Genomic DNA, 20,796 nt, shown 5'->3' on the forward strand with positions numbered 1-20,796 from the left:
TGCGCAGCCGGCACCCACCGCCCGCCGCTCGCGCCGGTGGCGGCCCCGCCCCCTTGGCCCCGCCCCCGCTCGCGCTGGAGCCGCGGAGCGTCGAGATTGCAGAGGGAGAATGGCTGCGCTCAGGGACTGCAAGGTGAGCGCAGGGCTGGCGGGCTGCGAGGGGACGGCAGAGCGAGGGGCTGCGAGGGGACGGCAGCGTGAGGGGCGGCGAGGGGAGGGGGGAGTTGCGAGGAGTTGGCAGGGTGAGGGTAGGGCTGCAGGGCTGCGAGGGGGCGGCAGGGTGAGGGGCTGCGAGGGGAGGGCACCGCTGAGGCGCTGAGCCAGCGCGGCTCGGCCCTGCCCGTGCCGTGTGCCTAGGGGTAGCGAGTGGCTTCCGTGGGGGTCCTGGGGGCTGCCAGCGGGCTTTGGGCTGTGGCAGGCGGGCAGCTGAGCCGGGCTCGCTGTGACTGGAGCTCACCCTCATACACTCGGTTTTTCAGAGGAGGGGAGCTGCTGTTGGGATCTGGAAGTGGCGAAAGGTCGCTGCACCCATCCCTTCTGCTGGGGAAGCAGACCCATGTCTGAGCATCTCTGGGTCTTGTTCCCAGCGCAGGGGTCCCACGGCACCCACCTGCCCTTTCCGTGGGCCTCAGAAGTGGGTCAGGCCTTCGATTAACTCTAAATCAGCCTCGGGTCAAAGGGTGCGACCTATAGGAGCTGCTTACTGATTAATCATTTTCATGCCCTCGTTCTGATAAATTCCTTTTATGGTTGTGTTTTGGTTAATTAGGCAGCGGCAGGTTAAAACAAAGTCTTGAAGATTGCGTGTGACACATGCATGATTGACAGAGCTCTGGGGATCTGTCACGCAAGGAATACAGCTGCCAGCTGCAGCCCACAGAGAGCACAATTCTCAGAGCCAGCTAAGATTTTAGCATAGAAAAAATACAAGTAAACAGTCACTGGATCTCATGACTGAACTCTAATCTTAGAGCAGGGGAAAGGGCAAGGCTTTGGTGTTGCAGTGGTAATCCTGCAACACGCATATATCAAACCAGGAGTCCCGTGGAAAGGAAATATATATGGACAGACAGATTCTTGATAGCTGTTTCAGAGATGTTTATTTCTCCACCCGCAAGGCCGGGGCTCTGCCGAGGAACTGTTCCAGTCACGGGACCAAGGGTCCTTCTGCCCGCGCAGGGAACACAAACCAACCCATGGGAACGAGGCTGAGCAGGGACAGGGAAGCCCCGTGTCTGTGCCCTCAGGGCCCCTCTCCCAGGGCTCCATGGCAGGGGAGGGACCCCAACACCTCACCCGTTTTATTTTAATAAAAGGAGAATGAAAACAACTGGATAAACATAACAAGAACAGTTTCAAAACAAAACAAGCCACCCTCCTGAGTCTTTAAATGTCCAATCAGATTCTGTGGAACATCTTAGGGCTGACAGAAGGGAGACAGGACTCTCTGAGCATGCTTTGTGGGGAAACTGAGGCAGGAGAGGGTTTAATTTCTTCCCTCCCGCTTTTTATCCCCCACTCGGCATTGGAAAGGGATTTTTGGGGAAACAATTGGCAAAAGCATGGTTTTGTGAGGGAAACCATGGATGAAAAAACGGATTGGGAATACACTGGGGGTAATAGGACATAGGGTAAAAGGGAAAGGTGGGATTAGGAAAGGGAGACTGTAGGGGGGGCTTACAATGGAGATATTGTCTAACATGACTACGATTTTTTGCATATATACTGCCTTTTACAGGAACACCATCAGGCCCAGTGACCTGCGATGCTTGTAACCCTTTTCTACCTCGTATAATTTTGAATTGCACCACCTCTCCATCTCCCAAGCTTGGGATGCATTTTTCAGGGTTATTCTTTTTAATAGCAGTTCTATGCACGAATATGTCTTGCTGGTTGTCACACCTTGTTATAAAACCATAATTTTGCTTAACATTATACCATATTACTATCCCTAAGATCTTAGGTACTATGATCTTTTCCTTTTTCCGAGTGGCTGCTGTTTTCTGTCTCGCTGCGTCTTTGCTCTCTCCTTCGGTCGCTCCCGTGTTGGAATTCTCGGGGCTGCTGGTGCCTGCGCGCTCTTCCCGGGGTCGCGTTCGGGGCTGCGCGGGCCGGGCCGGGCCGCGCCGCTCAGTTCTCCGTGCGTCGCCTCCTCTGGTCGCAGCTTCGCTGCCACTGCCAGGCGCTGCACCCACGTCTCGGCCAGGCCCCCGAGCGACGACTCCCCCGCTCCCTGCTCCAGCGCGCGTCTCGGCTGGGCGCGGCTCCGTTCCACCGCCATTGCCGCCCGCGCGCCGCCCCTCTCGGTCGGGCGTTCACGGGGCTCGCTCCACCACACGCTGTGCGGAGCCGGGCGGGCACCGCCGGGTCCTGCCGCGCCTCGCTCCGCCACCGACATTGCGGCTCGCTTGGCTCCGCCTGCACGCGGGAACTGCCTCGCTGCTGCTCGCAGAGCGCTCGGTGCACGTGGCCTGGGCCGCACGGTCCCTGCGCCAGGCTTCCCTTCGCCAGGACACAGCTGACATTGCTCAACAGTCTCAGTAATTAAATAATATTCACGAAAATATTCTTCCATCGGCATATATTTTGACTCCAATATTAACTGTGTCCAAACGGTTTTCCAAAAGCCCTTGGTAAGAATTAAATCCCAAGAAACATAGAAAAAGTTCTTAAACAACCATGCCAGGAAGTGTTTCAGTTCTTTTTGAGCTTGAATCAAGCTAAAATTTACAAATCGTTGTTCAAGAATCATTTTAAGTTTAAGATAAATGTCCATATGCGGCTCTGAGAGCCAAGAGTCTTCCCACGGTTCCTCCATAGTTTAGATATGGAATAGCAAAGCAAAACCAAGAAGAGGAATCCAAAGTTTCCAGGGTTTACTCACACAAATCAGTCGCTTAGGGATCGGGGATCGTTCTGCCCGCATTCTCCACCATTTGTTGCAGTGGTAATCCTGCAACACGCATATATCAAACCAGGAGTCCCGTGGAAAGGAAATATATATGGACAGACAGATTCTTGATAGCTGTTTCAGAGATGTTTATTTCTCCAGCCGCATGGCCGGAGCTCTGCCGAGGAACTGTTCCAGTCACGGGACCAAGGGTCCTTCTGCCCGCGCAGGGAACACAAACCAACCAATGGGAACGAGCCTGAGCAGGGGCAGGGAAGCCCCGTGTCTGTCCCTCAGGGCCCCTCTCCCAGGGCTACACGGCGGGGGAGGGACCCCAACACTTTGGTTTCACCAAGAAGCAGTGAGAAGAGCAAAGGCCATGACTCTCTAATACAAGAGGCATCACAGAGAAGACTCTCTCTTGGAGTTAGGGAGAGGGTTGTGGGAGATCAGTGTAAGAGAACCCAAGAAGCCTCTGTGGGAAGGGGAACTGATAGTTGCCTTACAGACTCTCAAGGCTGATTTTTGCCCACTCACACTCCCTCCTGGACTTCTTCAGTCACAGTCTGATACCTGACTAGAAAGAAGCCTCAGGACCTGAGTGTCCCAAGTAGTCTGGGCAGCGCCCCTTATATATGTCCCAGGGAACAGGGGGTGCTGCCTTTTCTTGGTCCCAGTAGTTCTTTAGTTCTCAGTTGGCAATGACAGATGAGTTTTGGAGCACATGTTTTGTGTCTCTTAGGAGCCAGCAGCTGCTGTGGGGTGGTTCTTCCCTGTAGCCCATTGTCCTGATGTGCTAGTAGTGGCACAGAGTAGTGCCAGAGTAGTGGCATCCCTGATGTGACACAGCCTTGCTGCCATTCTCCTGCTGCCAGAGTGGGAGTTTTCCAGTGAGGAGTGAGTCAGGTGGGCTGTAGCCATAGCAGGACAGAGGCTTTCCAGAGTGGTTGGAAATAGCACATACCTCAGCTAGATCAGCAGTGTCCTTAGGGATGGATGCAGGCCCGTTTTCCACTAACCCTTGTTCTGCTGGTTTGTTTTGGTGCTCACACAGAGACTTTTCCATTCTTGTGAATCAGCATCAGGTCCTTTCAGAGAGGGACATAATTTTCTGCTTGACAAGCACCTCAAGCTGTTGTGTAAAACAGTAAAACGGGCAGTGATGCAGAGACCTGCTCCAAATGAAACCTGTGTTTGATGATTGATGCAGAGGCTGGCTCCTGGCCTACTTTGCAGGGCACCATGGAAGATAGCCTCTAAGTAGCAAGCCTAACCTTGCTACCTGTTTGACTTTTCTCTTTATTCATTTTCTGGATGATAAATGACATAGAGAATAAAAATTTTCAGCTCCTCCAAGGTTGCAGAATAGAGCTTAAAGACTAACTGGCAAAAAAAGATGAAGGGATTTAAAGGTACGGACACAGGATGATAAACAGGGCTGGAACCAGTGGAGAAACAGATAAGAAGGAATGCAGTGGGTTTTTTGGCAAGTTATGTAGCACAGAAACAACAGCACATGCCCAAAGCAAAAGTTCAAGGAAAGGCACCTTTAATATCGAAGCATTCCGTGAATTCATTCAGTGAATAGACCCCTTTTTAGGACTCTCCAGGACCATAAAAGAACTTCCAGCAGGAGGCAGATGCATGCAAATTCACTCTAGGAATTAGTTCAGTGTATTAGATAGGAAGCATGTTTTAATGAATATGTATGATTATGATGGATAAAGACCTTGTTGCAAAATCTCACCACACCCACAGAACGAGGAGAGTGTGTCCTGTGCAGATAAAGAATGCCTGCTTTCTAATGCTTCAAATTGTGTTAGGAAGGTTATTCCAGCCAATTTCGGTATCATGGATATAGTATAAATTGTAAAGAAAATCTGTAATTTTAGATTCAGGTCTAGTCTTTCAGGCATGTAATTTGAAGACTCAATTGCTTTAGCTGTTGGAATGTGAGCCTTTAATCCAATCACAGTGGGAAAGCTTTAGGATATATTAACAAAGTTGTCTTTGCCTGGTTACTTAAAAATTTTGACAGATTATTATAGCTAGGAAATGCATTAAAATGTAAAATGAGAGGAGCTGAATTCTTGCAGCATCAGGAAGGACTAAGCCCCCATTAGAAGTCTGAATTAGCTTGCCCCAGGTCTGTTTTTATAATATATGTCTATCCTCTGTGTTCTATGTACTGCATTAAAGTAATGCTGAAGTGATTGGGGCAGCTTCTCAAATGAACTCTGCTCATTTTCCAGCAGCCAGCCGGGAGATGTTGTGCCTCAGTCATGTTAGGTTAGTAGAAACTATGGCAGCCCAATTCTGTTTTGCTTTTTAGCTTTACCTGTTGCCCATGTTCTTATTTTTGTCAGGCTTGTGTTTAAATCCGTGATCCAAATTTTCAGTTGGTTAACTCCAGAGACTTAGTGGATTTACTCTGCCTGGCTGTTGGCAAGTTGATTCAGAAGAACATTATTGTTTATAGAAGATTATAGATTGTAGGAAAACAGGGTTTTATTTTACCATGTCTCTACTTCACACAAGGTGTGCCTGTAGCAGAGGAACTCGCCAACAGCTGTAATGAACTCAGAATGGCGCTGTCATTATGAGATGGGCAGCCCATCAAGATCTTCTGTTACACTTGTAATTGTTGGGTTCTTTAGTCTCAGTACTAGCTCCAACTAATTGAGTCTTAGATGTAACTACAGCTGAACAAAAGGTTTGTTTCTGCCTCACACTGTCCTTCCATCTTTTCTTTTCAAAAATGTTGAAAATATCAGAACAGCATCAGTTTGCTGTCAGTGTAGCCTGGAAGATGAGGGTGTAAAAGGAGCACGTTTGTGTTTGTTTGTTGTGCAGGCCTGGCAGGATGCTGGACTTGTCCTGTCCACGACCAGCAATGAAGCCTGTAAGCTCTTCGATGCTGTGCTGACGCAGGTATGACCGAAAAGCATAAGAAAATGTGATTTGAAGGGACTCGTGCATGAAACACTCTTTACTGTAGTTGATATTTAAATTTCTTACCAGCTGGGAGAGCCTCAAAATCAGGTTGCCACAGGAGTTCAGCCTTTAGCTGGCAGCAGGAAACCCTTTTAGCAGAGGGCTGTGCCAGATGCTGCAGCTGTGGTGAAAACCTTAGCCAGTGGTGTTCTCATTCCACTTGATACCAGCAAATCAGCCAGTTGACATAAACCACATAGAAATCCAGGGAAATTGGTTCTTCTTGTGGCTGAACTATATTAAACCCCAGTTTTTCTGCTTTTCTACTACACTAAACCTACCTGAATGTGTGGGAACCTAGAATGCAGAGAATATTTCTCTGCCCGTTAGTGCACCATTTGTCTTTTAGTAATTTGCCTTGCTTTTGAATTTTAAATGTGAGAACAAAAAGAAGTCCAGCATCACAGAGGATTTTTTGACCCTCTCTCACTCTGTCTCTCTTACAGTATGCAACTTGGACCAATAATGAGAGCCTTGGAGGTATTGAGGGATGTCTCTCCAAGCTAAAAGCAGCAGATCCGAACTTTAGTGAGTACAATCTTTGATTCTGAGCATGGAAAGTGCTGGGTTAATGCCTGTTGTCTTGGTTTTTAACTGACTTTGTTTATGCAAGGGCAAGGTGATAATTTATAGAATTCTGTAAAAATTCCTCAAAATCCAGAGCAGTCAGAATGCTTTTGCATGTTGTTTTTATGTTTTTTCTTTTCATTTCACGTAATATTTAAGTAGCTGTCATGAAAACCTTCTGAGAACTTTAGGCTTGGAAGACTTCCTGGACCCTTGTGTCCACAAGTCAGTTTTGTTGAAAATACCCAGCTCCTCTGGTGTTTTGTGGAGCTGAAGGTGCTGCTGTGAGCTCAGCTGGTGCTGTGCTGTTTCCTGCAGCAATGGGACACGTCATTGCCAATGGCTTGGAGCTGATTGGCACTGGAAGAACCGTGAGACTCGACAAGGAGCTGGACTGCGCCGTGAGAGCCATGGTGGCACTTTCCAAGTCACGGCCACTGACGGAGCGGGAGAAGCTTCATGTGTCAGCGTTGGACGTGTTTGCCAGGGGGTGCGTCCCTGTCACCCTGCTCCAGGGACTGAGAAGAGTTCCCTTTGTCTACTGCAGGCAGAAGTGAAGGTTGGAAGTAGTGGTTTGTGATGTTAGTGACAGCTAGCAAAAGTTATCGCAGAAGGTCCCCAAATTTCTCTCTGCACTCTTAAGTGCCATGTCTAGCAGGTGAGCAGAATTGGAGGAGGTAAAGCGCTCTATTGCCACCACTTCCTAGCATTAAGCACTCCGTGTTTTAAATCTGCCGCAGATCCATCAGTGTGGTTTAGAACTAGGAAATTAAGTAGGGTCCAGACTCAGATGCACAGAAGGAAAGTTCTAGACTTCTCGCTCTTGTCTCGCTATGTCAAAACCTATTTCCCCTGTAAAACAGGGAGATAAGGGTGTCATAAGTGCTATAGAGGCTCATTGCTTCATTCCATATGATAAATCAATATGAACTGCAGAATGTATGGGCTAATGATTCACTTTCATTATTTGTCATTCATTATCAAACAAATGGGTGAGCATGGATTTGCCTCACATCTCAGCAAAGGCAATGAGGAAGCTACTGAAGCCCTGCCACTGGGTTTGATTCCCACGAAAGGAGAGGGAAAGCGTCTTTGCACATACAAAGTTCTGTTAATTATGGTGGGTCCCTGTAGGAACTATTCAGCCCTGTAGAAAAATTTTTAGAATTATGGTTTAAGCTTGTTTCATTTTCCTTGTGTGTTACAGTGATTTGATGTAATCCAAGACCATTTCTTTCATACGATTTCTCAGAAGGTGCCAAATAAAGATAATGTCATTATTAGCTTAGAAAAGACTAAAAAATTTCTTCAAGGGAAAAAATAAGTAATTTGATGCTGAACTTTGTATTATTCAGCATAGTTTGAGTTCAGGACTAACCGTAGGGGCAGGCATGTGTGCCTTCTTTCAGCGATGGAAATAATTTTTTATTTCTAGCCAACTTCCAAAAGCTTGTGATCTATGGGAGCAGATTCTGCAGAGCCACCCGACTGACCTGCTAGCCCTCAAGTTTTCCCATGACACTTATTTCTACCTGGGATATCAACGTCAGATGCGAGATTCTGTTGCCCGTGTTTATCCTTTCTGGACACGTGATGTTCCACTGAGCAGGTGGGTCATGCTTCATTTGGAAATTGCTCTTTACTTGGGGTGCATGTACTATGTGGTTTTTAAGTTCAGACTTAAAAGTTCAGGATCTTTTGGAAACAGACATGTAGACAAAAATCAAGAGTGTAGAAGTTAATCAAACTTGACCAAAGATAGAATGTGTGTCCAGTATCCCTCTTGACACTGTTGTTGAGAGATTTTTCTTAAGTGAGCTGTGTCTCGCTGCTGTCAAATATACCACATGGTGTGTAACACACAGGATAAAATCACGTCCTCACCCAGGGCATTGGCCAAATTTCTTCATTTCTTCAAAAAAAATGCTATTCATCTTGATCCATTAAATAAGTCAGGTGCACATAACACCCCTAATTTTCCTTTATGTTGGGCCTTTATGGCTTAATGGGGATGATTTACAACGAGTTTTAAAGGTACTTTCATGGGAAAGTACCCTCCTGTGGTTTCATGAGCACTGGGGAAAATGTAGAAGGTTGCCTTTGAGATGCTCAGATAACTTTGGTAACAGCAGTGTCTCGCTTCCAGCCTTTTAATTCTGCATCTTACAGCTGTTACAGAGATCAGCAGCTGGTTCTGTGTAGCTGGTGATTCCATCTCATCCAGAGATGGAAATGTCCATTCTGATGTGCATCTTGTCACTGTTTCCCATGCTGGTGTCTCTGGGTCACTCATTTCCTCTGAGAATTAGCTCAGTAGTTCTGTATCCTGCAAGCTTGAACCCTTGTTGTAAATTGCACTGCGAGGCTTTTTTGAGTTAAGTGCTATTTCTAGTATTTTTTTTCAGTCCTGGATTAAGCCTAGTTATAAATGGATGATGTGCTGTTTTTCCCCCTTTTGTTAGTTATGTGAAGGGCTACTACTCTTTTGGACTCGTGGAAACAAACCTTTTTGACCGTGCTGAGAAGGTTGCCCGTGAGGTAAACTGCCTTCTGTTGGTGCTAAAAGGTTTGAGAATTCTCAGACAGGGTGATGGTTTCTGCCAGTTGTTAGTCAAAGTAGCAAAAAGATAAAGCTCAACATGGAAATGGCTCACAGAGCTTTGTGAGACTTGTTGCTAATTGGTCTCACATCGCTGCCTCACCAAGGCAGTTTCACCTGGACTGTATTTCCCTCGCTTGCTTATGAGCATGCCCTGTCAGATGGGGTCAGAACACCCCTATAAAATCCATATATCAGCCCATCTGCTGCTTCCCACATGTATATAATTGGCTGTTTACGCCTATTAAAGAATGTTGGATTGTTTTGACATAGTCTGCTCTTGACAATCCATCTTGTTTGGCTTCCTGCTCCCTTTTTTTCCTAGATGCTTGTTCCTGGATTATTGAACAATTAACTGTACAATGTTCCTGGGGATCAATATTAGCCAGCCTGTTTCCTTTCTATGAAGATAGTAATTATACTTGACTTTCTGCAGTCCTCAGGATTATCCCTGTCTTCAGAAATCTCAGACACAATTAATCCCCAATGGGGATTGACAAAACTTTTGTTACATCAAATTGCTGAAAGTGACAATAGACACTAAACCCTAAAACTTAACCTTACTAGGTTTATGACTAACTTTGCAAAATGCCAAAAACCTAGTGGGAGTTGTTGGACCAAGGAAGAGGAATTGGCTGTATACTCAGAGCTGGCCATATTTTGGAAAAGAAATAGTTATTTGCAAGGCACTGTATGATGGAATATATTGCGCCTGTGCATGCAGCTCTTTCATTGATGCATGTCTGTGAAATAGATGTCATTTCACAGTCATCATCAAAGCCTGCCTTTTAAAGTGTTTTGCAGGTGTTCATGTCCCTGCAGCAGAAGGTGGGAAGTGAAGTCAGCCAAGAAACATTCTCTTCCTTTTCTGTCCAAGTCAGACTTCTGGGCTGTGGTTAGTTGGAGTGGTACAAGGACGTACTGAACATGCAGCAAGTAAAAAGTAGCCTCTTGTTTCTAGATAAGCAGTGATAAATGTCTGTATTTGCAAGTTTGTAAGGCTCATCATGTTTTCCTGTTTGTCACTCATAGGCTTTGGCTATAAATCAGACAGATGCATGGTCTGTCCACACTATAGCTCATGTAAATGAAATGAAAGCAGAGGTGGAGAAAGGCTTAGAATTCATGAAGGAAACGGAAAAGAACTGGAAGGTAAACATTTTTGTGGCATCTCTGAAAAAGCTCCTTTTAGGTTGTCTTTAATTCCTGCAGCCGAGTTCTTGACTCCTCTGCGTGCGATTCCTTTGTATCTGCAGACCTGTTACAAGCGATGAAGAGTTTGCATATTAGAGGAAATCCTCCCTTGAGGTGCTGCTACTCTCCATGCAGCTTTTTAAGCAAAAGGCAGGAAGAAGTGGCATGTTATGAGAGACATGACTGTCCCTATTTGTGATTTATTGTGTGGTTATAAAAGTAAAGTGACCACTGATTCTTTCGCAAGCTTTTTATTTAGGCAGAGGCAAGCAGTGACAGTCAGTTGAAGGACCTGGCTAAATCTCCTCATGGGACCTAAGATGAGGTGGAAAATGACAGAGTCAAATCAAATGTTTCAAAACACTAAACTACTTGTTTGCTTCTGGATGGGGGAGGAATTTTAAGAACAACTGTAAAGAAAATAGAAATTATGCTCTTATCTCTTTCCTAGTATACTAATTACCTTCTAGTGTATCAGTTACCTTATATATCCAACATGTTTGAAACCATCTTTCAGAGTATTGAACAGGTTGATTAGTCTGTCCTGTGGTCCTTTGCTGTAAATGAAGCTTCATTTTGTTGTTTGACAGCCTTTTCCCAGTGATTAAGTCTGTTGTATTTAGAGCAAAGGGCTGTGAGGCTTCCATTTGCTAGAACCCACAAGAATCTATTCTAGAGCCTTCTGAGCTGAGCTGGCTATTCCACCTTGACACTTTATTGTGCCATAAATCGAATCTCTCCTGATGGGAGAGAATTTGCTGAAAGTCCTTGCAAGGAGTTTAAAAGATAAGGCGAGACGTCTTCTGTAGATTCAATGCTTCTAGATAGTTGTTTATTAAGTCTTATCAGAGGAACTGAGCCACTAGCGTGACCCAGGTACAGCATGGAAGGAGGCAAAGTAGGAGTGAGAGCGAGAGAGACTAATTATCAAGATTTACACAGCCTTTTAAAGACATTTTAACCAATAGTTACTAAAAACGTACATTATTTTTACTTTCTTACCAATTATTCAGTAACACGACTAGGAACTGCGGAATTCTCTATCGTCAATCCAAACTACTTTTACTGCAGAACATGGAGTAGTAGAAGAAGGAGAAGAAGGTCTAGAGAACAACAACAATCCTCCATTTTGATATTTTTTACTCTTATCTATTTACTATAAAGAGAAGCCTAAAACCTCTAAATTTTTCACTATATGACAATCTTACATAGTCGTCTATCACCTAATTCACACCACTGTATTTTCTAGCTGTTGTCTAACTGTTGGTAATTTTTTCCAAGGTTTAAAGCTATACCAGTGGTGTCCAGGGGTGTAAAAACCCTTAGAAACAGGCAGAGAAATATTCTCGGCACTCTGGGTTCCTACACCACCTCACCTGTTACCGATAAGAACAGGACTGGATAGTGAGACTAGAAAGGCTGTTATTGTGCTTGTTTTATTTTTTAAGTTAAGCATTCAGATACTGGGCTTGGAAGTGCAGACAGAAAACTCTTGCTTAAAGTTCACACCTGCCATGTCCCAGAAAGCATTTTGTCTTCTGTTAGTTTTATTGAAACAGTGATGTAGAGGATTGACAGTTTGGTGATACCTTAAAACCCCAGTCAGTGACTTTTGGATCAGTTTTTTCTTTAACTCTTGCTTCTTAAAATAGTTGCATATCTCTGTGATTCATACTCTTTATCCAAATAAAGTCAAATGCAAGTCCACTTCTCTCTAGCCGTTTAATCTTTTTCAGACCTCAAATTTAGCAGCAGTGAAAAGGTTTTGCTTTATTTAGTCAGGTAATTCCATGATCTTGTTTGTATGACATTTGGAATGGCAATATGATATTCAATTTGATATTTTCAGTGTTTATGCCAAACACTTAACTGCTTCCGTTGCTCAGGTTTGGTTTGTGATTTAATATTAAACAAGCAAAGATTACCAGAATGTTTATCTTAGCACTGTAAGGCCCTGACATTTATTTGGAACCTTTACCTTTGTGCTTCTTGAAAGTGGGTGTTACAGTTGTCAGTATGACAATAAAACATTTTTCCACTTGTGAGAACATTAAGTTTAGCTACAGAACTGGGAGAGAATGGGAGGAGAGGGGTGAACCATTCTGGTATTTTAATTTTCACCAAAGGATTATGGAACTGTGATTCTGTTTGTCTATTTTTAATGCATTCACAAAAATGAACTGCAATTGCCTAGAACTGCAGGCTAGGGAAGAGGTTTTGAAGTTCTAGTGCCAGCTGGAAAGGACAGTGAGAAGCTGGTGCAGTCCAGCAAAAATTCATCTCACCTGATGAGCTGCCAGTGTGTTTGGCATCTAGTGCAGCTTCTGGAGCCTGTAGTAAAACTTGTTTAAAATATGATTCCTCTTTGTCTGAGGTAGGTTCTAGATGGCTGGGATGAATGGCCTTCATAAGGCCTCCATATCTTCTTCTCTCCACTATCTGGCCAGGTTACTTCAGACAAGATGCTTAAATTTTAGATGAGACAAAACTTACTCTTGTTATAGATGTGGATTAAAAAAAAAAAATTAAAAAAGGTGCTGCAGAAAGGTGAATTCTGCGGCATCCAAGTGAAACTCTTGTCTGGAAAATGATGTGGGGGAAACCTTGGGTTTGAGGTGTTTCCCTGAATAGCTGCAAGGACAAAGGTACCAAATGGGAAGGTACCCTGGCAGCTGATTTAAATTTCTTGTCTCTTTTGTGTCTCCCGAAGTACTCAGTTTTGATGAAGGAGGAAACAGAAATCTGACTAGATAACTTGAAAAGGGAAGTTATTTTGTAATAAATTTCTTTTTTTCTTTTTTTCTTTTCTCTCCAGAACAGTGATATGCTTGCTTGCCATAATTACTGGCACTGGGCTTTATACTACATTGAAAAGGTATGAGATATTTTCATACATGTGCTTTATGATCCAGATAGGTCATCTAAAGCTCTTTAAAAGGCAGACCTAACATTTACTAGGGGGAGGAGGGTGTCAGCTATTTAGAGGGATGTTTTTATAAAATATCATGATGCTACATTTACAAAGTGGCATAGTCCTTTATTACAGTTACTTTGAGAATTTTAATTGCATTGGTCAAAAGTTTTAGTATCTTTGTTAGAATGCTGAAATATTGCTGTGAGATTATTGCATGTTTGAAGATCCAATAGTCTCACTAATTACATTTAGCACAGTTATTTGATAGCAAGATGAGCTTAGATCTCTAATTTTGAGACAAAAATTAACAAAATTCTTACCAAATTCAGTACTAATTTTCTGGCCCAAAAATTTGCTGACTATAAAAAAAGAGGCCGTAAACTCTGAATTGTGTTGCCAATGCTATTAATTATTGTTACTAATTCTTACTATTGAAAGCCTTTAAAAATGATTGAAATTTTGCCCAGCCTGTCAGAATTTCCTTGGATTTAATGCTTAGCACTCGTGGGGTTCAGCTTAATAGGGAGATAAATGTGGCATTTTTGAGAAGGCAGCATCCTTTGGCCAGAAAGCAGAGTAACATAGAAGGAACATAATTCTCAACAGGAGTCCAATAGTTTATTTATTTTGCCACTTCCTATCTGCACAACTTTTTTGAAGGCTACTTAAAACTGGTTTTTTCCCATCTCTTTGCATACGCCATGGGATGCACTAATTTTTGCAAAAACCCCTGAAAGAAACATTAGAATGAGAGGCAATACCTCATGTTTCTTTGACTTGGTTTGTTTTGATCAGGCAGTCCTGAAGAGCTGTTAGGACATCTGTTGGTGTGTTTGTCTCTGGTTGCTGCCAGTCACTGCTGGTTGCTGTGTCTGCACATTAACCACACAGTCCTCCTTTGCTTTTCCAGGGGGAATATGAAGCTGCTTTGACAATTTATGACAAGCATGTGAGTAGGGGCCTCTTTTTCTTTACTGAGATCATGCAGGATCACAATGTGTGCTTTCTTCCTTCTGTGTGAGATTGAAACGTATCACAGTGTGTGACCTACGTATAAACATTATTTGCATCTGTTATTACAGTCTTTTAGGGAAACAACTTCTCAGCAGTTCTGGGGAAAATGCCCCAAGGACGTGAGTGTTACATGAGTGTGACATAGTTTGAGTGCTTGAAAGAGCTACAGTGGTACTGATTTCCATTCTGTCCATGTTTCTTATTCATGCCTTTTAAAAGGATGTAAATTAGTTTTTCTATGAATTCAAGTCACTTTTACAAAGAACTGGTTTTGCATGTTAGGTACAAAGTCAGCTGTCTGGATTTTGAAACAACCTTTGTAACTAAGCACTATCAAATTAGATAACATAGCACATCTTTGTAAGGATTGTAAAAATACTGCGAGCATTAAGAAAGCTGCTGGGCAGATTTCTATCTGCTAACCTTGACCAAGTGAAGTAGTATTTATGGCACAATTTTGGAAAAAATAAAATAACATGGTGACTCTCCATATTTACTGATAAAAACAACACATGTAAAGCCATATAAGTTTCTGTCATTGCAAATTCCTGTATTCAATAAAGATGCAATTAGGACTGTTACAAAGCAGGTAATTTTGAATTAATAGAAGGATAAAATAATTTAGTACTGTGAAAGTAAGTTTGATAATCTGAGGAAGTTTCCGCTAGCACATCACTTGGCCAGCCTGTGAGTACTTGTGATTACAGATTGCTCCCCCGTGCCTGGCAAGTGGAAGCATCCTGGATATAGTTGATAACAGTTCGATGCTGTACAGGCTTCATCTGGAAGGTAGGATATCCTCTGGCCATTTTTTTTTTAAACTGTGATTTTCTTTTTCCCTTCCCCTGCCATTCATGTTGGGGAAGTATTTCAATGTAATTACACAGCAAGCTCGATCAGTGTTTCAGAAGAAACTTGAGAAAAGCATCAATGTAAAGTTCCTAATAATGTCCATAAGCTTTATTCTTCCCAAGAGCTTCCATTTTCCATGCCAGTGTGGCATAGCAGTCAGCTCAAGCTAGCATAGGTCACATACATCTTCTCTGACAAATTCACTTCTATTGCCCCAGGAGGTCTGAGGCTGAGCAATCAAGTGCATAAGCCTCTAAAAACCCGTAGCATTTTCTGGATGTAAATTTCCAGTTAGATCCTTTTCTTTCTGTTTTGATCTTGATTGAAATAGTTAGTGTGGGCATATTAACTTCTGGCTTTTTGTACTCTCCTAACTCAGTGGCATTTCCCCTTTTTAAGTCAGTGTTTATACACTGGGGTTCATGGCAGGGGACATGATGGGCAGATGGTATTTTCACACTGTTCTGCTAAAACACTGATGATGCATTGGGGTTTTTATTAAATCCATCTTCTCACTCTGTCTTGTGATTGCTACAGATGGCTCACGGTGAGCAGCACCTCCAAGACATTATGAGCAATCTCATAATAAAGCCAGAAGCTCACACAATGCAGACTGAAATATTGCCTTTAAACTCCTGACAGTCAAGAAGCTCTTGGCCTACATAAGGCAGGCTGCAGCTGGGCATTATTGCTGCATAAATTTTGCCGTATCAGGAAATGTTCTCTTGAGTTCAGTAGGAACGCTTTTTATGCTGGGTGACTGAAAAGTACATTGCAAAGTCATACTTTTGCATGTGGCAGTGTTATTGAGACAAGTATTTTTTACTCTTAGGTGTAAAGCTTGGGGACAGGTGGAAAGATCTTCTTGGGGTTACAAAGAAGCACACCAAAGATCACATTCTTCTCTTCAATGATGTGCATTTCTTGATGTCTTCCCTTGGAGCCAAAGACCACAAAACTACTGAGGAGCTTTTAACAACTCTGCAGGAACTTGCCAGGTAAGCAAAGGAATTCCTGCATTGGGTTCAGTAAATAGCCCTCTGGACTTCAGGGCGGTGATGTCTCTGGCTTGCTGAAGCTCCAACACACTCCTTCCTGCCTTAGCATGTCCCTGGGACATGCTGGTTTAAGCAGGGCAACGTCCGGTTAGGAGATCCATATCATTATTTATTTTTTGAGGTAATGTCTAGAGGAGTTTCTCATCTTGTTGAGCAGAAGTCCTTTGTGTTTGAGGTCATGGACACCACCTGAGCAGTTGCTGTCTGTTTCCTTTTAGTGGGGTCACACTAAGCTATGTTACAGACAAGGAGTAAAGTGTATTAATAAGAACATTCTACAAGATAATGTCAGCTGTCTGTGGTGGATCTTTTCTGCTCTGGTTTAAAAGGTTCTTTAATAACAAAACATTAGTTGGTAGTGATACTCTAATATCTACTCTTTGATGTGTTGTTAAGTCCATCTGCAGGAAATTAAGTTTCAAGTACTACTAAAGTAATAATCTAGAATATTTCACTTTCAAATTAAGTTATTTGAAAAAGTTGAATATTTAAGTACTACATCCAAACAATGAGGGTTTTGTGTTCCCTTAGGTATTAAATGACTGTAAGTTGCCTTGAATTTTTTGAAGGGGTTGATATATAGATGCTTTAAATGCAATTTCTTCCCCCCACTGCACCCTTTTTTCCCTCTCTTTAAGCAGCTGTTCCTTCCTTTGCCTTTAAAAAGAAGGAAGAAGAACCTGCAACTGTCACTATTTGTTCCTGACTATATGTAGTTTCTAGGAATACTGTAATTTTTAAGAATACTTATCAAAACAAATAACATTCAAAGCAAATTTAAGTATGCCTGATTTAACTAAAGTGGAAAATGGCAAATATCTTTTATTATTTATTCTATTATTTATAGAAGTATGTCCGTATATATAAAGTATAGAAAACTGCACACCACAGAAGCTTTAATGAACATGTGTTCATATATGCTACGTATTCTTTCACCCCGTGCTTCCTTTCACCTACTTTCAGCCTTAATAATACATGTGTACATTTTTAGCTGTAGTTTGAAATATTACGAAGCCTAATTTCATTATTTGAGAAAGCAGGCTGTGAGCTGTAGGGGTTATATTAATGATTAGATTAATTTACATCGATCACAAATATGTAGTATATAAATTATAGCCCAGAGGCGCTTTGTATGTGTTAAGAAAGCAGTGATACAACCTGGGCACAAACATCAGTCCCATCTAGCTTTGCACCGGTTTTTTTCCCTGGCCTTTGCCATGGAAAGTTGATGGGAATTTGTCAGGTGGCGCTCTCTGGTGGTTGGTGTCACAGGCTCCTTTTCATGGAAATGCTGGACAAAACGTGTAAATGAGGAATTGTTCCATCATTTTCATCACTGGCTGTCTCAAGCTGCTTAAAATGAACATCTGTTGTGCAATTTTATCTTTCTAGGATGCCACAGTTTGTTTAAGGAATGATAAACACATAGGGCAGTGTTGCCTACTGGAAAATGAAGGTTGGCCCAGTGAAAGAAACAGGAAGTTTTTTATCACTGACTTGAGAAGGAGCTGGCTTGCAAAGTCATGACTGAGCTGTGTGCAAGGACTGATGGCTGCGTGTGGCCAGACAAAGGACTAGCAGTAGGATGTTCTGGTAGGGTCAGCAGAAGAGAAACTGCAGTTTTCTTACTGTCCTAGCCCAAACTGTTTGTTGCAGAGGTAGGAGGGGTTGGGCTTGTGCCTTTTGTGAGCATATTCAGGAGAACGAGAACTGATTGCTGAATGAGTAACAAAAAGGTGAAAGTAGCATAACCACACCAAAAGATACAACCTAAGTCAATTACCTGAAACATCAGGCTTTGTACAGTAAAAAAAATAAAAACCTGTCTGCAGGCAGTGGCAGATTGGCATTGAAGTATGGCTGTTTATGCTTTGGCTTATGGAAGTTAACCACTTTTTCACTCTACAGAGCACCTCATGAAGACCACCAGCTTTCCCTGGCTCCTTGTTTGGGGCTGCCACTGTGCCAGGCTTTTGTAGAGTTTGAAAATGGGAATTGTGACAAAGCTGTAGACCTGCTGTACCCAATCCGTTATGACCTAGTCCAAATGGGAGGCAGTGATGCTCAGGTAAAGGAGATCCAGAAAAGACTTTTTGATGTGACTTAATCCCCTTTCAGTAGCCGCCATTAAGCACTTACCTCATCAACAGCATTTCACTCTTAGACAGTGGAAGGTTGAACTGTGCTTGTGACTGGATCCTGTTTGCAAACACTTACAAGCAGGGTTAGCTATTTATTTTTAATGTTGATATGTTTCCTTCCTGTGAATTTAATAGTTTGGTAACCAAGACATTGTAGCCATCAATATATTATAAATTGCTTATTAGTTTGTATTTTGCTGACTTTTTTTTCAGAGAGATGTTTTCAGCCTGTTATTAATTCATGCTGCTTTAAATTCTAAATCAAAGGCCAAACGAAACCTTGCAAGGTGAGTATTTCCCCTGATAAATATTTGTGGAAGTAGCACTGTTGCTAAAAGTAAGAAGTAATGAGTATATTCAAACCAATAAATTTAAGGCTAAAACTACATGCAAGCATTTGTGTTAAATGTAGCAATATTTAACCAGGATAAAAAGTACAACAGTTTCCAATTCCAAAAGTACATTCTTGCAGCCTGGATGGATGATCTGTATATGCTCAAGGGTAGTTGATTTTCAAATGGTTCTGTCTTCAAATACAGCCTTTTGATCTCTGTGTGTTATGGACTGCTAAGCTTCTGTGAACTGCTGCAGCTCCAGTCAGTGCCACAGCTGACATCTGCTTTGCTGGGAAGTCAGAGGTGTGCTCTGCCACGTGGGCTTGCGTCAGCACAGCCTGTTCGGCAGAAACAGTCCGTGTTTATCACCCACTCCTCACCCTCCTACTTCTCCTTTCTCAGGTGCCTCCTGAATGAACGAGATGTGATGAGACCTAAGTCACCAATGACTGAGCGACTGATCAGGAAGGCAGCAGCCGTGCATTCCATGGCATAGGGCTTTCCTCCAGCTTCAGCTGGAAGAGCCAGGAGCTTTCCACAAAGTCTGGGTGCAGGGAGTGCAGGGGTGCTGTGAATGAATTTGGGGAGGTATTCGGGGTTAAAAGATCTGAGAATAATTTCCTTAAAAAAAAGACAGAGCTGTTGCATTTCAGGAGGTTGTGTCTTAGCTGATTCCAGAAGGAAAGAAGAAAACCTGCTGCTAATGCACAGCTTTCTGAAGGCATTGCTTCTCTGGTATGTTTTCCTGAACACTCCCTCTGACCCTGATTATACACAGTGCAGTAACAGTGCCTGGATTTCAGTCCTTCTTTGGCCCAATTTGTTACTTGGCCTACATGTGATGTAAACTGCTCAGGTAATTCAAAGGGAGCTTTTAAATAAAGCTTTTCATGCCAATACAGGCATGAACTGAATTCCTTATCAAGCTTCCAGCCCATTCAGGCAGGAGTCACAGATCTGTGTGCATTCAGGATCTCTTTCCAGGTATACATTTTTAAACTCACTCTCATAAAATGTTAAATTTTTCCTTTCAATATAGCACAGCAGAGCTTTCTGGAATTACTGAGTGAATAGAACCAGACAAGAATAAAGACTATTCTAACATGGGTACTCCCTCAGCACTTTTAAATCTTCCAGAAAAAAGGGAAAAGCCTGGATTTCAGTTGAACAGTACCATCTCTGAAGGGTACACTGGACTGAGTCTGTGCTTCCCTGAGCTTTTGGATAGACAGGCCTTACTACCACCTCACCCTAGAATCCCTGCATGAAGTGGGGTTTAAACCAGTGTTGAAGCACACACTTCAGAGAGTTGAAGACCAGGTGGGAGCTTCTGCCATGGAAAGAGGGCTCAGGGGGATGGAGACAGCTCTGTCCCAGCACACGTGATGGGATAAACTTTGGTGTTGCAAGAGCCACGGGCCTCGGGGGAGCATCCCAGAGCTAACACATTGTCTTGCAGTAGTATTCCAGAATTGCCTAATGATGGGGAAGATCGTATTTCAGACCGAAACTGAACTCATGCCTCCTCTTCTTCTGGAATAGAAATCCCACACTCTGCAACTGCCCAAGCTCTGACTTTGCTTCTACATCTGCAAGCTCTGCTGGCCCCACAGGCCTGCCCCTCCTTCCTGTCCAACTCAGGCTCTTCCCCTTGTCCCACAGCAGCCTTGTCCTACAGTTTCCTTTTGACCTAAGAAAGTACTTCCATAGCTGGCCCTGCACTGCCCCTGGAGTTCCTGCATTGTGGAACAAGAGGTGGAAGTGCTTTGCTAACATTTTGCTTTACCCAGTCCTCCCCTGAGGCAGAAATAACTTGTTTTTAAAGCAAAAATAATGAAACGAGGTAAGGGATTGCATTCCTTGCCTTTGAGTCTTCTGATTTATGAGCGTGCTGTTCTTCATCACTGCTTGTCTCTTCAGCCATGGTGGGGGGTGACTCACCTGGGACAAGTTACACTGGATTTTTACTATTATTTTTAGTAAGTGCACTTCAAGCAATGACTTTAGACAGGTAACTTTTTACTCAAGGAATGTAACAAATTGTATAAGGGAACAAAAGCCTGAGAAAGCTCTGGCTGGCTATGCAGGGTGTTGTTTATGTAATCAATGACAGCTCTACTTTTGATAGAACATGACTGAGAGTTTTGTCTGCTTTGCCTTAATAAATTCAGAGATAATCTCTGTTGAGCAAGCAAGTATATGACTTCTTTGCATGTGTGAAGCTTTTAAATGTTATTC

The 20,796-nt window shown here is 43.1% G+C and overlaps 1 protein-coding gene across 1 annotated transcript; it reads left to right on the forward strand.

The window, feature by feature from the left end:
* Nucleotides 1-48: 48 nt before the first annotated feature.
* On the forward strand, nucleotides 49-20,753 carry TTC38 (tetratricopeptide repeat domain 38). Its single transcript, XM_032105523.1, has 14 exons — nucleotides 49-133; nucleotides 5,744-5,821; nucleotides 6,331-6,412; nucleotides 6,770-6,941; nucleotides 7,887-8,060; nucleotides 8,914-8,989; nucleotides 10,083-10,202; nucleotides 13,060-13,119; nucleotides 14,069-14,107; nucleotides 14,880-14,961; nucleotides 15,857-16,022; nucleotides 17,991-18,150; nucleotides 18,437-18,510; nucleotides 18,961-20,753. The coding sequence occupies exons 1-14, from the start codon at nucleotides 110-112 to the stop codon at nucleotides 19,052-19,054; spliced, it is 1,401 nt and encodes a 466-aa protein (XP_031961414.1). The 5' UTR covers nucleotides 49-109; the 3' UTR covers nucleotides 19,055-20,753.
* Nucleotides 20,754-20,796: the final 43 nt, after the last annotated feature.

This window comes from Corvus moneduloides, chromosome 4, assembly GCF_009650955.1.
Source record: "Corvus moneduloides isolate bCorMon1 chromosome 4, bCorMon1.pri, whole genome shotgun sequence".
Classification (NCBI taxonomy): Eukaryota; Metazoa; Chordata; class Aves; order Passeriformes; family Corvidae; genus Corvus; species Corvus moneduloides.

Excerpts from the sequence above, each read along its gene's own strand:
- TTC38 (XM_032105523.1), top strand. The coding sequence starts at position 110 with ATGGCTGCGCTCAGGGACTGCAAG. Across the intron at positions 134-5,743 it reads CTGCGCTCAGGGACTGCAAG|GCCTGGCAGGATGCTGGACT; the intron begins GTGAGCGCAGGG and ends TTTGTTGTGCAG. Across the intron at positions 13,120-14,068 it reads CTTTATACTACATTGAAAAG|GGGGAATATGAAGCTGCTTT; the intron begins GTATGAGATATT and ends TTGCTTTTCCAG.